Raw genomic sequence first — 13015 nt, forward strand, 5'->3', positions numbered from 1 at the left:
CACCCCGGCGCGCCCCACACTTTGAGAAAAGCTGACTTATAGTATCTTCTTGATTTTTTATATTCTATATTTCTATCATTGACCTTCTACTTTGCCCCTATGAAAGTATGTACTCTTAATATTTTTTTCATCAAATATAACACATAAAAACAATAATTCAATAACGTGCTTTAACCACTAGGCGGTGCACACAAGGTACACACAGCCATAATAACGTTGTATTATTAGTGTAGGACACTTATGTATGTACAACATCTGAAGATGTGTAGTTTTATTCATGTTCTCAGATAACTTTACAGCATATTGCTATACTATTTCAGACTCAGTATTTACATTCTTATATTCAAAGAAAATCAGTAATATCTTTAAAAACTACAAGTCCTTTTATATCAGCTGTGCACCGTTTTGGTGTAAATATAACCTATCTACGAATTAGATCAAATATAAAAGTCAGCCGAATTAGTGTTGATACTGCAAGGAGACAAATTGTGTGAAGAGAAATTGAAGATGTTGTTTAATTGTTGATATATTTATGATCCACGTCAAGTTTTCAGTTTCGGCTGCATTTCTTCCAGTTTTTCCAAAGGTCTTCTCATCAGGGCTCTATAAATAAAGAACTACGGCAGATCTTTAATATGTAATGCAGCCGAACCGTGTATTACAATGCCGTTATGTGATGACTTTCAAAGAGAAAAGCAAAAACAAGTTTTTCGGATTTCATATTGCATTAACACCATATCCCTACATGCATTGCGGCTGAAACATCCAATCAGCAAGCTTAAACCATAGCTGAGGATCTTGGGTAATCAGTTCAGAGGCTGTGGATCGCAATGATGGTACGTCTGTTTCCGGTTATTCCTATTTTGAAATTCAGTTCCTGATGGACGCCAAAAAAGCCAGAGATTATGGAATTAAACAAATAAATAAAAACAAAGATAATTGTGTGTTATTGGTGAGTAAATAACAGTGTGTTATTTAGAAAAGAATAACAAATTAGAAGGAAAAAATGATTTTAAAAAAATACAGATTCCAGTATTCTGAGGCTCTGAGCCCCATTTCTTTTCCTCAAAGACGACAAAAAAAGTCCGACATTATATGATTTAAAATAAAACAATAATGGTGGCTTGATATTGAGTAAGAACATGTTTTTATGAACCCCACAGCTTCCGGTTTTCCAAGACCCGAACCGACAAAACGACGTGCTGCAGGCACGAAACATACTGTACTACTAATAGAAATATTTTGCTATTAAAATCGTTCTGTGTGACACGAAAAAAAGGGGAAAATCGTGTTGGTGAACACGAATCAATAGATTAAATGTTGTCACTATAACACGAAATGCCGTGATACTGGGTTGGATAGGGGTCATCTGACAAGTTTACACTGAAGCAAAGCGTACTTAGATCCCTGATTAGTGTAAGTAAACCCGAAATAAAATGCTGTACTGCTCTAGACCCCAAACATATATTTTCTCTCTTTAACTACAGTATGATTATTTAATATTATTTAAATGTATTACATGGCTTACTTGAATTCTCGATTCTGATTGGCAATTTCGACATTCAGCGGACTGCTGCTTAACTGACTGTTGCTAAGGAGACTCTGATCAGGGGACTGTGCAGTCATATCAAGTCTGGTCAATTTAACGTCAGCCATGGCCAAACAAATCACATTAGTTATAAATTTGTGGAGAGCAGGGAACTTTGGATTCCTTATGGCTGAACTGTCCCCAGTAAAGAAAAGAAAAAGAGAAGAACAAGAAAACTAAAGACGACAAGAGAGAGCTGGAGGACATCAGCTGAAGAAGAAGAAGACTTATTTATTTCCCTAATGTTTTTATACCCTATGAATGTCATCATGGGTGGGGCGGAGGGGGGGATTTATTAGTCCAACATTTGTATTCACTAGAGCAGGGGTCTCCAACCTTTCTTCATCTGAGAGCTATTTTGCCAAGAGCTACTTGCATCGCATCGCTTACATTTATTCACATAGCCCTCATCAGTTGAATTAAGCTAATTTTGTACACGTGTGAAATTGCAATACCTAAAGCTTGTCAAAAATCTTAACTTCACATCAAGGTCCAAGAAAACGACAATTTCTCACATATTATTATGGCCCACATAGTAAGTACATCACTGAACATTCACATAATAATGTCCTTAATCACCACCGTACAAACATCTTATGGCACATGTGTAAAATAAGTGCTTTTTCACAGTCAGTGAGATTTGGAACTGCATGGAGTCCACCATACAGGTTTATGCTGCTGTACCCACTTAGGTTCACTGTAAGAGAGTCATTTAAATGTTCATCTGTCATAACCCTTTGTTCTGTATTTAGATTTCATGACATTCAGCCAAATAAAGCTGACATTTTCAGTGCTGCTTGGTGAATGTTTTCTGGGTCTACAAGGCTCCAGAAATGTTGTGAGACTTAAGCTGAACATTATTTTGGAGATTTGTAACCTCCATCTCCACAGGATTGACACTGAACAGTTCAGCCATCTTTTTCTTCTTCGTCTTGACATTAAATTATAAACCATAATAAATCAATTGTATAGGTCTAGCCTCCCTATATCTGTGTGAAATTGCTCAAAAACAAAAAACTAATGCTTCTGTAGTTTAGCTGCAGCTTCTAGCAAGAGTCTTCTGTTTAAAAAAAGACACTGAATGTCCTGAATGTGGCATCACACACATGACTTGAGTCTGAACACAGCAGACAACAGGAGTATTTACAGCATTATAAAAACAAAAATACTCCATGTGGGTACACACTTATATTCTCTGTCTTACTGTTACATAAATCCCATGAATGTATGAGATTAAGTTAGCTTCATCATATCTCAATTAAGTGAATAATAAAGTTTATATCAGGTTACTATCAGCCTGTCAATCATTATTTGCAGGGAGGGGCGGGGTTTGGAGGAACAGAGGAGACGGTGATCGCGGAAGCCATTCCTTCTGCCTTCACAAACTTTACACACTTATTTATCTTTATATACAGTCTATGGTATTGATCAACTGAAAATAGCAAGAGAACATTCATACTCTGCAATCCAAGACTTGATTAAATCCACCAAAAACCTGACGTGACGACAGTGGTGGCGCCAGAGATTTTCTCTAGGGGGTGCTGTGGGGTAGCTTGACGTTTCATAGAGGGTGCTGAAACGTTAAGGGGTTTCCCATTAATGCACCAGCGCTACAGTTGGATTTTCTACTGCAACACTCCCCACACGCACACACAGTGGCCGTTTCTCAATCTCGAGGATACTGGCTTCCAAGCCAATATTTCAAGGATGCTACGTCATCGAGTGCCGCCGAAGTACTGTTCCAATCTCCAGCATAGTTGGAATTCCACCAAAAACCCTTGCGGAGAATGGCTGAACCGACGCAGCACACATTTAAATGTAAGTATGTAGTGGCGTAGAACATGTGTTGGTAAATATGTTAGTTTATTACATTTGTTATCACTAAAAATATGTTCCGTGAAAATAAAGCAAGTTCATAATTAGATAGACATCGTGAGGTATTTATTTTCGGTACAGTTTATGTTGAAACCAAGCGGCAAACTCTGGGGAAGATCAAGGACGCTAATACGGAAGTGCCTCAAACTGCAGTTCATCTAGTGGCCAGTAGGAGCAGTCTGCAGAAGGGAGCAATCTCCATAGACCCCCATGTTAAAATTCCCAACTTTACAGCAGAAATAAACATGTTTACATCGTGGTTCAAAAAACCATATTCTCTGTATAGTTAGATCCCCCCTTCATGAATATGGATTGGGGGGGTGAATTTTTTCTCAACTCATCTGTTTAATTAATATTAAGCCTTAAAGCTTTTGCATAAATTAGGGCGTGGTCACTGTGATGGACATGTACATGCCTCACTGTCAGCTAACAGCAACTTGTCCACTCTGCTAGGCTACAACCATCGAGGCTACAACGTTAGTTAGTTGTAGTTACTGTACTTGACCCTTTAGCTTTAGCTGTGTTCGTGGTGATTGTGCCTTTTAGGGAATATTGTTACAAATACCAGACAATTAAAATGTTGTGCTGTGCGCTTGAATGTACTAACAGAACTTCCAAGAAGTCTAAAATGATAATATTATACATGTCCCGTTCGCAGGTGTTTGTGTGCTTGGTAGCTTAGCTTGTTACTTATTAGCCAGCTAAGGATGTAACCCTTTATACATAGGCTACATATACATTTTAGTTTATGATTCAGCCTTGGGTAAAACTTTTATAGTCTATGGCTATGACGCCCATAAGGCTAAATGGGAGCAAATGTTAATAGGGGACCCAATTATCCCTATGGTGGCCCTGGAGCTAACGGAGCTGCAGGGGGCTAGCTCCAGCCGGCGTCCCGGAGCTAGCCCACTGCGGCTCCGTTAGGTCCGGGCGGTGGAGTCCGTCTTTTCTTAACGTGTTAATGACAAGCATTAAGAATAACAAAATATAGCTAATTCTCTTGCAGATTTTCTCATTTGATTATGAATGTAACGTTTATATAGGTGAACTACACTGTTAGCAGTAACTTGGTATGCATGTATTTCATGTTAGCTTACCTTCTTAGCCTGAGCTAGCTCTGTTTACTTCCAGTTCGGAGGCAGCAGGTCCCGCCTCTGCTCCGCCTCTTTGCCCTTATTTGGAGCAGGCGGGATTAGACTCTGACGTCGCTGTCAAGCCATTAGTGGCCGACTCCGCCTACTAAGGGCTTCTCTGCAACTCTGCAGAATCCTATGGGTGACGTCACGGACCCTACGTCCATTTATATATACAGTCTATGGTTGAAACCGTTAGAGAGAGTGGCACACTTGTTAGCCTGTTCCACTCTTCTTCGTTTTCCGAAGCCGTGGCTTGGAAGCATACTTGCTTCAATTCTGAAGGAAGTGACTTGGAAGTACGCGACTACCAAGCCAGCATCCTCGAGATTGAGAAACGGCCTGTGTACCCGCGACTGTTATAATGAAGGCTGGATAATCGGCTCACGGCATATAGGTGTAAGCAGCGGTACAGTGCTATTTTTACAAGTGGGGGGTGGACATCATCTAGGAGGGTCCTCACCTCCTCTAGTGGGGTCCTGGGGCATGCTCCCCCGGGAAGATCTTTTTTGAAATATTGAAGTTTAAAGCATCAATCTGGTGCACTTTGAGAGCAACATTAAGAGATCCATGGATACATCTCTCAACACCCATATGAAACAGAACTGTAAACAGATTTTCTATTTCTTTATAGATATTTTACAAATCACTCACCTTTTAAAACAAACCGTTTGAGACCCACTGAGATAACTAGACTAAAGTTAACTATCTAAACACTGAGAGTCCTTTACTTCACCTGAGCTGAGGTTATCTGAGTCTCTCAGTCTGAAAGGAGAGAGATCTCCCTCCACCTTGTTGTTGAAAAAGCTCCTTATATCCGTTAGCTTGGCTAGCTCGCAACAGATGCTAATCACAACGATCTCCGGTAGATACCCAAAGGTGCGTGAGGCGAACTCTCTCTCTCTCGCTCGCGCACGCACACAAAATGGCTCGTGACACACACACACAGAGCAGAGCTTGAATGAAACACAGAGACACAGAAGTAAGCTACTTGTACTCACGGGGCTAGGCTATTATGTGCAGAATCCCTCTCGCTTTCAGTTGGTTTTGATTGAGTGTCCACACGTGGACATTTAAGGACTAAAAAACGATCAATTTTTGACTTTACTGTTAGCAAATAATTTGGCGCTCTAGCTAACAGGAAGTCACTCAGGTGTCACAAAGTAATTTAGCCTATGGGCAGGTCAAAAATCTAATGGGTGCTGGCCATTGGCCTACGGATATCACCTGTGTTTGCTTTATGTTTTTGGTAAAACAATGGGTTTGTTTCACATTTGCATTGATGTAATCAATATTTTTTCGAATTTAATTTAAAGTGGACCTATCATGCTATATTCCAGCAATATATTGGAGGGCCATACCTATATAAAGTATATAAATATCGTTTTTTTTTCAAAATACCAAAACGATCCTGCATTTTAGCCATGCCTCATTTCGCTCTATTTGCTCTTTCCAGCGGTGTTTTTGCAGGGGGCTGATTCTGTGAGCTGCAGCTGAACACGCCCCCTGCAGGAGAGGGGAGTGTGCTCTGAGATCAGCTGCTAGGCTGCAGCGGGGAGAAGAGGGGGAGAAAAAGAGATATCCGTCCTCCGTGTTTTATTCTTATAGAAGTAAGAAGAGAACTAACGGGCAGAAATCCTCCTTTTTACGCAACGGTCCAGACATAGACATCAAACGGCGACACATATTCAGTTGCCAGTTACTTTGGCATTAGGGCAGGGATATCTAGATACTTTCCAAGGTTTGACATAATGAATTGTGCTACTTTTAAAGCAAGCAACGATGTTTTCAAATCTGTAATCAAAAAGCTCCTCAAAAACACTATCGAAGCAGTTCCTGCCGTTGCTACGTTAGTTCAAACGGTAACAACGGACTATTTTTCTTAGCGGATTTATGTCAATTTAAATCAATACATACAACTATTTTTTAAATCAATAAAATCGTTTTCTAAATCCATAAAAGCATTTCAATTAATATTGGGAGTCATGTCGTTACTTTGTTGAGAATGTGGCCATGTAATAAGCGGGATAATGTGCAGCGACTTGGTCATTATGGGGAAAAGAACACCTTCATGCCGATCTAGATCCCTCTGCTTCGCGTCGGCTCCTGATCAGCCTGTCAGTGTTCTTTTCCCCATAATGACCGCGTCGCTGCACATTATTCCTTACATATGATTATATAGAGTCATTATTCATTTGTTTTAAAGCAGGAGGCGCAAATGCTTGCCTCGGGGAGGGAGAAAAAGAGCCAAAGCGGAGAATAAACAGAAGGGCAACCATGGCAACCATGCAAGGGAAGTCTTCTTCGCTGCTTTTGTGGCAGACTACAGCGCCACTTACAGGCCTGGCATATATACTACAGCGTCTCCAGCGCTTTCGAGCAGCAATGGCTGGCCGTGGCCCAACCTCTCATTCCCCTGATAGGTGGAGAATTGACCAATAGCCGTAGCGCCACCGTCCTGATGTCAGGACAGTGTTCAAATCTGGATCAGTCTGTATCAGATCCGTTGCAGCCCCTTTTTTAGAGATTTGGGTATAGAGGAAAATAGAGAGGGTTGTGTTTTCTGACACTTGGTGGGTTCCCTGGAACACCGGGGACACATATTCATGCATAAAAGACGTACAAAAGTGCATTTTGCATGATAGGTCCCCTTTAATAAAGATTAAAAAAAAAAGAGATTCGAAAAAAAAAAAAAAAACATATTTATTTGGGGTGCTTAGGGGGTGCTTTGGCAATCCTGTGTGTCTGAACCGCAGCGACACGGACTGATTCAGAGCGGGTCATTCTGCTGTTGGTTCTGGACTGGTGTTGGTGGAGAAGGCAGACTGCTCCGTGTGGAGTCGCTGTGCCGCTGTCACGTCTGTTCCTTGATCTCTGCGTCACCGACCAATTTGATATTCGTGTCACAGAAAACATTCAAAAACAAAAAAAACGTTATTGTCCAGCCGCGGCCGAAATATCAAGAATCAACCTTACTACGCTATAATCGAGCGGCCAGCGGCGAGTTCCTGAAAATCGAAAGTCGAAAGTCGATCGCGAGCTACCGGTAGCTCGCGATCGACGTGTTGGAGACCCCTGCACTAGTGTAATTGTATTAACAAAAATCCTGACATATGTTTAAAGGGACTGACTTGTGATGTCGTAGACCACCACGGCCACGGTGGAGTCCCGGATGTAGCTGGGGATGAGGCTCCTGAAGCGCTCCTGCCCCGCCGTGTCCCACAGCTGCAGCCTCACCTGGGGTTCACAGAGAGAAAGCTGAGGAGGCTGAGATTATTCAGAAAGTCAGAGAGCCCGGGAACTGTAGGCTCCCCCACAAACAACACAGCGAAACTCAGTAAGATTTACACTCGGACATCATTTGTATGGGAGGATACTTCATGCCACTTCCAAGGTCGTACTGCTGTATGAAAGACATGCAGGCAGATAGCACTCCTCTACATTCACAGGCAGGACAGACGATATGCTGTTATCAGTACTGCTGCTTATCATGCATTCTTCTAGTGCAGTTCTACTGTAGGAAACATTACAGACATTTACATTCTTAGTCATGATATCATACAGCTGGAAATGGGCTTCTTACCGTTCGATCTTCCAAGTACATGGTTTTCGACAGGAAGTCAATTCCAATTGTGGCCTAGTTTAGGAAAAGAAGATATCCATGGATCAACACCACCTCCCAAAGCAAAGAACACAGTATTTACTGAGCACCTGAATGATGCAAGAGGAACAGCAGTGGACAGATTACAGGGTTATCAATGGCTTATGCTAATGATCAATCCTGCGTCATGTCATCTCACATTAAATATTATGTATAACAGCAATCTGATCATTCCCTTTGTGTGTTGCGAGGCAGACGACACTGTGTGCCTTCAACAAAGGATGTTTTTATTTGAGCTGAGCCCTTAGCTCTGCTGCCTGCATCAGATCATCAGCTGCTCTCCCTTCGCCAAATCAAAATCCAGAAATCAATGTTTACGCGCAGATCTGTGAGTGTTTGTGTAACTGAATTATTTGAAGCCAAAACCAGACCAGTTTTGGCCATTTGACAATAAACTTAGAACTCACGATCACAAAGATGGCTTCTTTTCAAAATAAACTCCAGGCTCATAAAATGTTCAATTTGCAAAGCGTGTTAGAACTCTCCCTAACATCATCTCCAGTGTGCCTCGCAGTGTCCGGGCGTTTTAGCTCCTGTCACATGCAGCCTCGTTTTTCATTGCAATACAGAACTCCTGTAACTTTATGTTACAGTTCAATACTTTATAATGTTTTTACTTTGTATGTTAATGGTACTTTGTCTTTTCATTTTTTTTTTTTTAAAGAAAACATTATTTTCAAGCCAGCTAGTGGGATTTGGGGATAAATATCTTTGAGTATGAAAATAGTTTGGAATGACAGCATGTTCAGGCAGATAAGTCCAGATGTCTGTGTGTCAGAACCAGGGAATCTCCTGTCCTCAGATGAGGCAGATCACAGACACATTAATTATGAAACTTATTTTATGTACCAAGATAAATGTTGATTGATTTGTCACCATCTGGGTACCACTTTACAATAAGACTACCCTTATAAAGGATTCATAAAGGGTTTATAATTAGGTTATTAATTAGGTTGTAAACACTTTCTTAATCATTAAGAACCATTTATAAACCAGTTCTAAGGGCTCACTATTTGGCAAGATGACTAAGCCTTATATTGGCTACCTAGCTTACTTCGTCTTCTTCATCAGCCAGCATCCTTGGTATCTGTAGGAGCCATGAAACGTGTATATTAATGTGATTTGTTTTAATATAAGATATTTGTTTGGTCACTATGGATTGGTTGGCTTGGGTCACATGGACATGGGCGGCACTCATTATAATCCTGTTCACCTGCGTGAGGTGTGTGTGTGTGTGTGTGTGTGTGTGTGTGTGTGTGGAAGAGAGGGTGACACACTCACAGGGTTGTTGAATTTTTTGTTGACCGCAAGTTTAATGATTGCTTTGATTATTATAACAATGTCTATTTCCAAGGATAATAAGTTGATCATCCCAGATTTCATTAAACTACATTATTTTTCAACAGAGTTTTTGATCTCAGCAAGTACTTTTTTGTAGCGTGTCACACAATAGCAAACAAGCCCGGCCTCAGCCTCTCCGCGACTTTGTTTGTTTCCTGCTGTCGCTATAGTATCTGTTGTTCACTGAGTTGATTCCCCCCCCTTCCATAACTTGAACTCGGCCGTGTTTGTTGTGCTGGTGCCTTGTGGACTATTCTTCATGCTTATATGGTACTATTTTGACTCGCTCCGCGTTTAAAACAGACGTTGCATGAATGCTGTTTTACGGTAAGTGAAATTTGAGTACTTTATTTATGTGTTGCTTATGTTTTTAGTCAGCTAACGTTAATGAATGTTAAGGCTTAGGTTAGCATGTTGTAAGCAAGTGGTAGCTACATCTGTGTTAACGGTGCTAATCATATCGTCCAAGTTAAAACGTAATAGAGAAGTGTTAAGCATCAAGTGGGATAATAATGGATCACCAACTACATTTGTCCAAGGGCCAAAATGTATCCAATAGACACTTTCGCGGGCCAGCAATTTTTATAAGTAGCCCAGAATTTTGAAGTTGTTGACCGGAGGGGCTTAGCAGACTTTCATTCATACTAAATAGTCATTATTTTGAGTCATTATTTTCTTCATGTGTGACTAAAATGTTTTGCTTGGCTCTTTTGCCTCTTACTTTGCATTTCATGTGAACAATGTGTATTAGCTAAGCGTGAATGTTATAACTCATTAATGAATGAACAACATGTGTATTAAACTTAAAAACAACGCACCCTTTCAGTAGTTATAAATGTTAGTGACTCATCAATAAATGGTGATGTGTTTCACACTTTACAAGGCTCCCTTTTACCAATTATAAATGGTATTAACAAGAAACATCAAGATAGAAGGGGGGTGGGGGAATCAACTCAGTGAGCAACAGATACCAAGGATGCTGGCTGAAGAAGAAGATGAAGTAAGCTTAGTAGCCAATATAAGACTAAGCAGTACAGATAAATATGGGCTCACTATTTGGCAAGCAAGCGGTCACAGTCGCCCTGTTTATCTCATGTCTTATAAAAGCTTATTAATGATTTATAAAGTGATCACAACCTAATTAATATATGAATTATGTCAGGGTTGAGCGGAGCAGGCAGGACCCAAATGCAGATTTAACGGAAAATACCATTATTTCAAGGCTACAAGAAACATACAGAGCAGAACTCCCTCCCCTGTGAACACAGTCAACAACAAACAAGGATCTCACAAAGACTAACAGAAAAAGCAGAACCTAAATGCACACAGGACTAATGAAACAAACAAGAGACAGGTGAGAAGGGAGGAGAAAACACAGGGGCACAAGGTGAACACAATAATCAGGCCGGAGGGAACACAGAGACAGGAAGCAACGGACAAGACAGGAGTTGAACACTTTTCAAACTAAAACAGGAAAAGAAAAAGACAGATCTACACAGGACAAAAATAAAACACAGATAGATCGTGACAAATGACAAACTATTCGTAAACCCTTTATAAGGGTAGTCTTATTGTAAAGTGGTAACGATGATTCAGACATGCAACGTTATTGACACAATAGCTTGAATAGTGAGATGGAAGGACATTTTCCTGAAGCAGAGGTTCTGTAGACTCTTTCTGGCCCCAGTTTTAAATATAGAACTCCACACAGACAGCTATACATGAACGGATTAGATGACCAGAAATGATTAATATTCCTTTTAAATATTTAACTACTGCACATCGTTAGCAGAGACACCACCACTGTCCCTATTCTGCCAGACTAGGGCATTAAAACATTTTCACAGGGATTTCATTTCATTTTCATTTTTCATTTAATCGTTTATTTGAATAGGGACAATGCACATTAATGAACACTTTAGACCAGGGGTGGGGAACCTTTTTCCTCTCAAGGGCCATTTCAATTTTTTCAACATCCTCCGAGGGCCGTACAAATTATTGACCTCTGCTTAAAAAAACAAAAAAAACACAGCCCATTCATTTGGCCTTTCTTTCATGCTGTGCAAAGAAAAAGCAACCTCTTAATCCAGATATCTTACCATGACCTGCGCATGCATGCACGTGCACGGTGTGGCATGAGCACCACAACAGAAAGATATGGACACAAGGTGTGTGAAAATGTATTTAGTTTCATATCCATGTGGACAAGATTTAAGTAGGGGGGTACCTCACACCCTCTAGGGGGTCCAGGGGGCATGCTCCCCGGGAAGATTTGTTTTTAAATATTGAAGTTAAAAGCATCAATCTGGTGCACTTTGAGAGCAACAAGAAGAGATCTATGGATACATCTCTCAACACACATATGAAACAGAACTGTAAGCAGATTTTCTTTTTCTTTATGGATATTTTACAAATCACTCCCCTTTCAAACTGTATTCTTCTTTATTAATAACAACTTTGTTTTACTGTCATACAGTATTTTATACCTGTTTACTTTATTCTCTTATTTTTTTATAACTATAATGATCATATCAATAATAATAATAATAATAATACATTACATTTATAAAGCGCTTTTCCTGGTGCTCAAAGCGCTTACAAGCAAGTAAAACAAAATAACAACAGATAAATAAAGATAAAATGAATAAAGATGATGATAAAGATGTGCCTTTTGCTCACTGGTTAAAGAAAAAGCTTCTTATATTCGTTAGCATAGCTAGCTAACCAGATGCTAATAACAACAAAGTTATTGACTGTATGATCAGTATGACAGATGAACAGATCGCCCACTGGGCTTTAAACTAAAGACACAGCCACGCAAAAACTGCGGCATGTGTACGGCTCCTTATGGGTACTGCAATTTCTCAAGTGCCGGAGCGGCGTTCTGGCTTTCTGGTGCTCTCTGTCAAAACTGCACCCCTGTCAGACACGTTAGGCTCGTGTTGTGTTCAAGGACCATAATCTTGGCCAGGAAAAACAGGCACTCACTTTTTTTATTTTTTTGCGGTCTATATTTCTTCAATTTTTTAATTTTTTGCGTGTGTTTATAAATGACCTCGAGGGCCGTACCAAATGGTCTCGCGGGCCGTATACGACCCGGAGGCCGGAGGTTCCCCACCCCTGCTTTAGACGAATAATGCAGTATAAGTGTAAATATGCCGGATTTTAGCTATGAGCTAATTTCCATCCGTAGTCCCTGACATACAACATATAAGAACATGACATTTGTAAACATAGCAAAAAATAAATACATTATAAGCAAAAGAGCGAGAGCAGCACACACAAATATTTACCACATGGTAGTACTAAGTACACTATAGCAGCAACGACATATTAAGTGCAAGAGATGATACAAAAGCTGCATAAAGTGCAAGAGGAGATACCCCTCTGTTAAAGTGCATTTAGCGGTGATTGCAC

General features: G+C 40.3%; 1 protein-coding gene across 1 annotated transcript in view; it reads right to left on the minus strand.

Moving 5' to 3' along the window:
- The window catches only part of rab6ba (RAB6B, member RAS oncogene family a), a gene marked incomplete at its 3' end in the record, with an annotated part of 171087 nt that overhangs the window by 18691 nt on the left and 139381 nt on the right, over positions 1-13015 (minus strand). The window contains exons 3-4 of the mRNA XM_079649958.1: positions 8180-8233; positions 7728-7833 (exon numbers count right to left, since the gene is read on the minus strand). Coding sequence (XP_079506084.1) covers positions 7728-7833; positions 8180-8233 — 160 coding nt within the window. The remainder of the gene's footprint in view (positions 1-7727; positions 7834-8179; positions 8234-13015) is intronic.

This window comes from Notothenia rossii (assembly GCF_949606895.1).
Source record: "Notothenia rossii genome assembly, chromosome: 1".
NCBI lineage: Eukaryota > Metazoa > Chordata > Actinopteri > Perciformes > Nototheniidae > Notothenia > Notothenia rossii.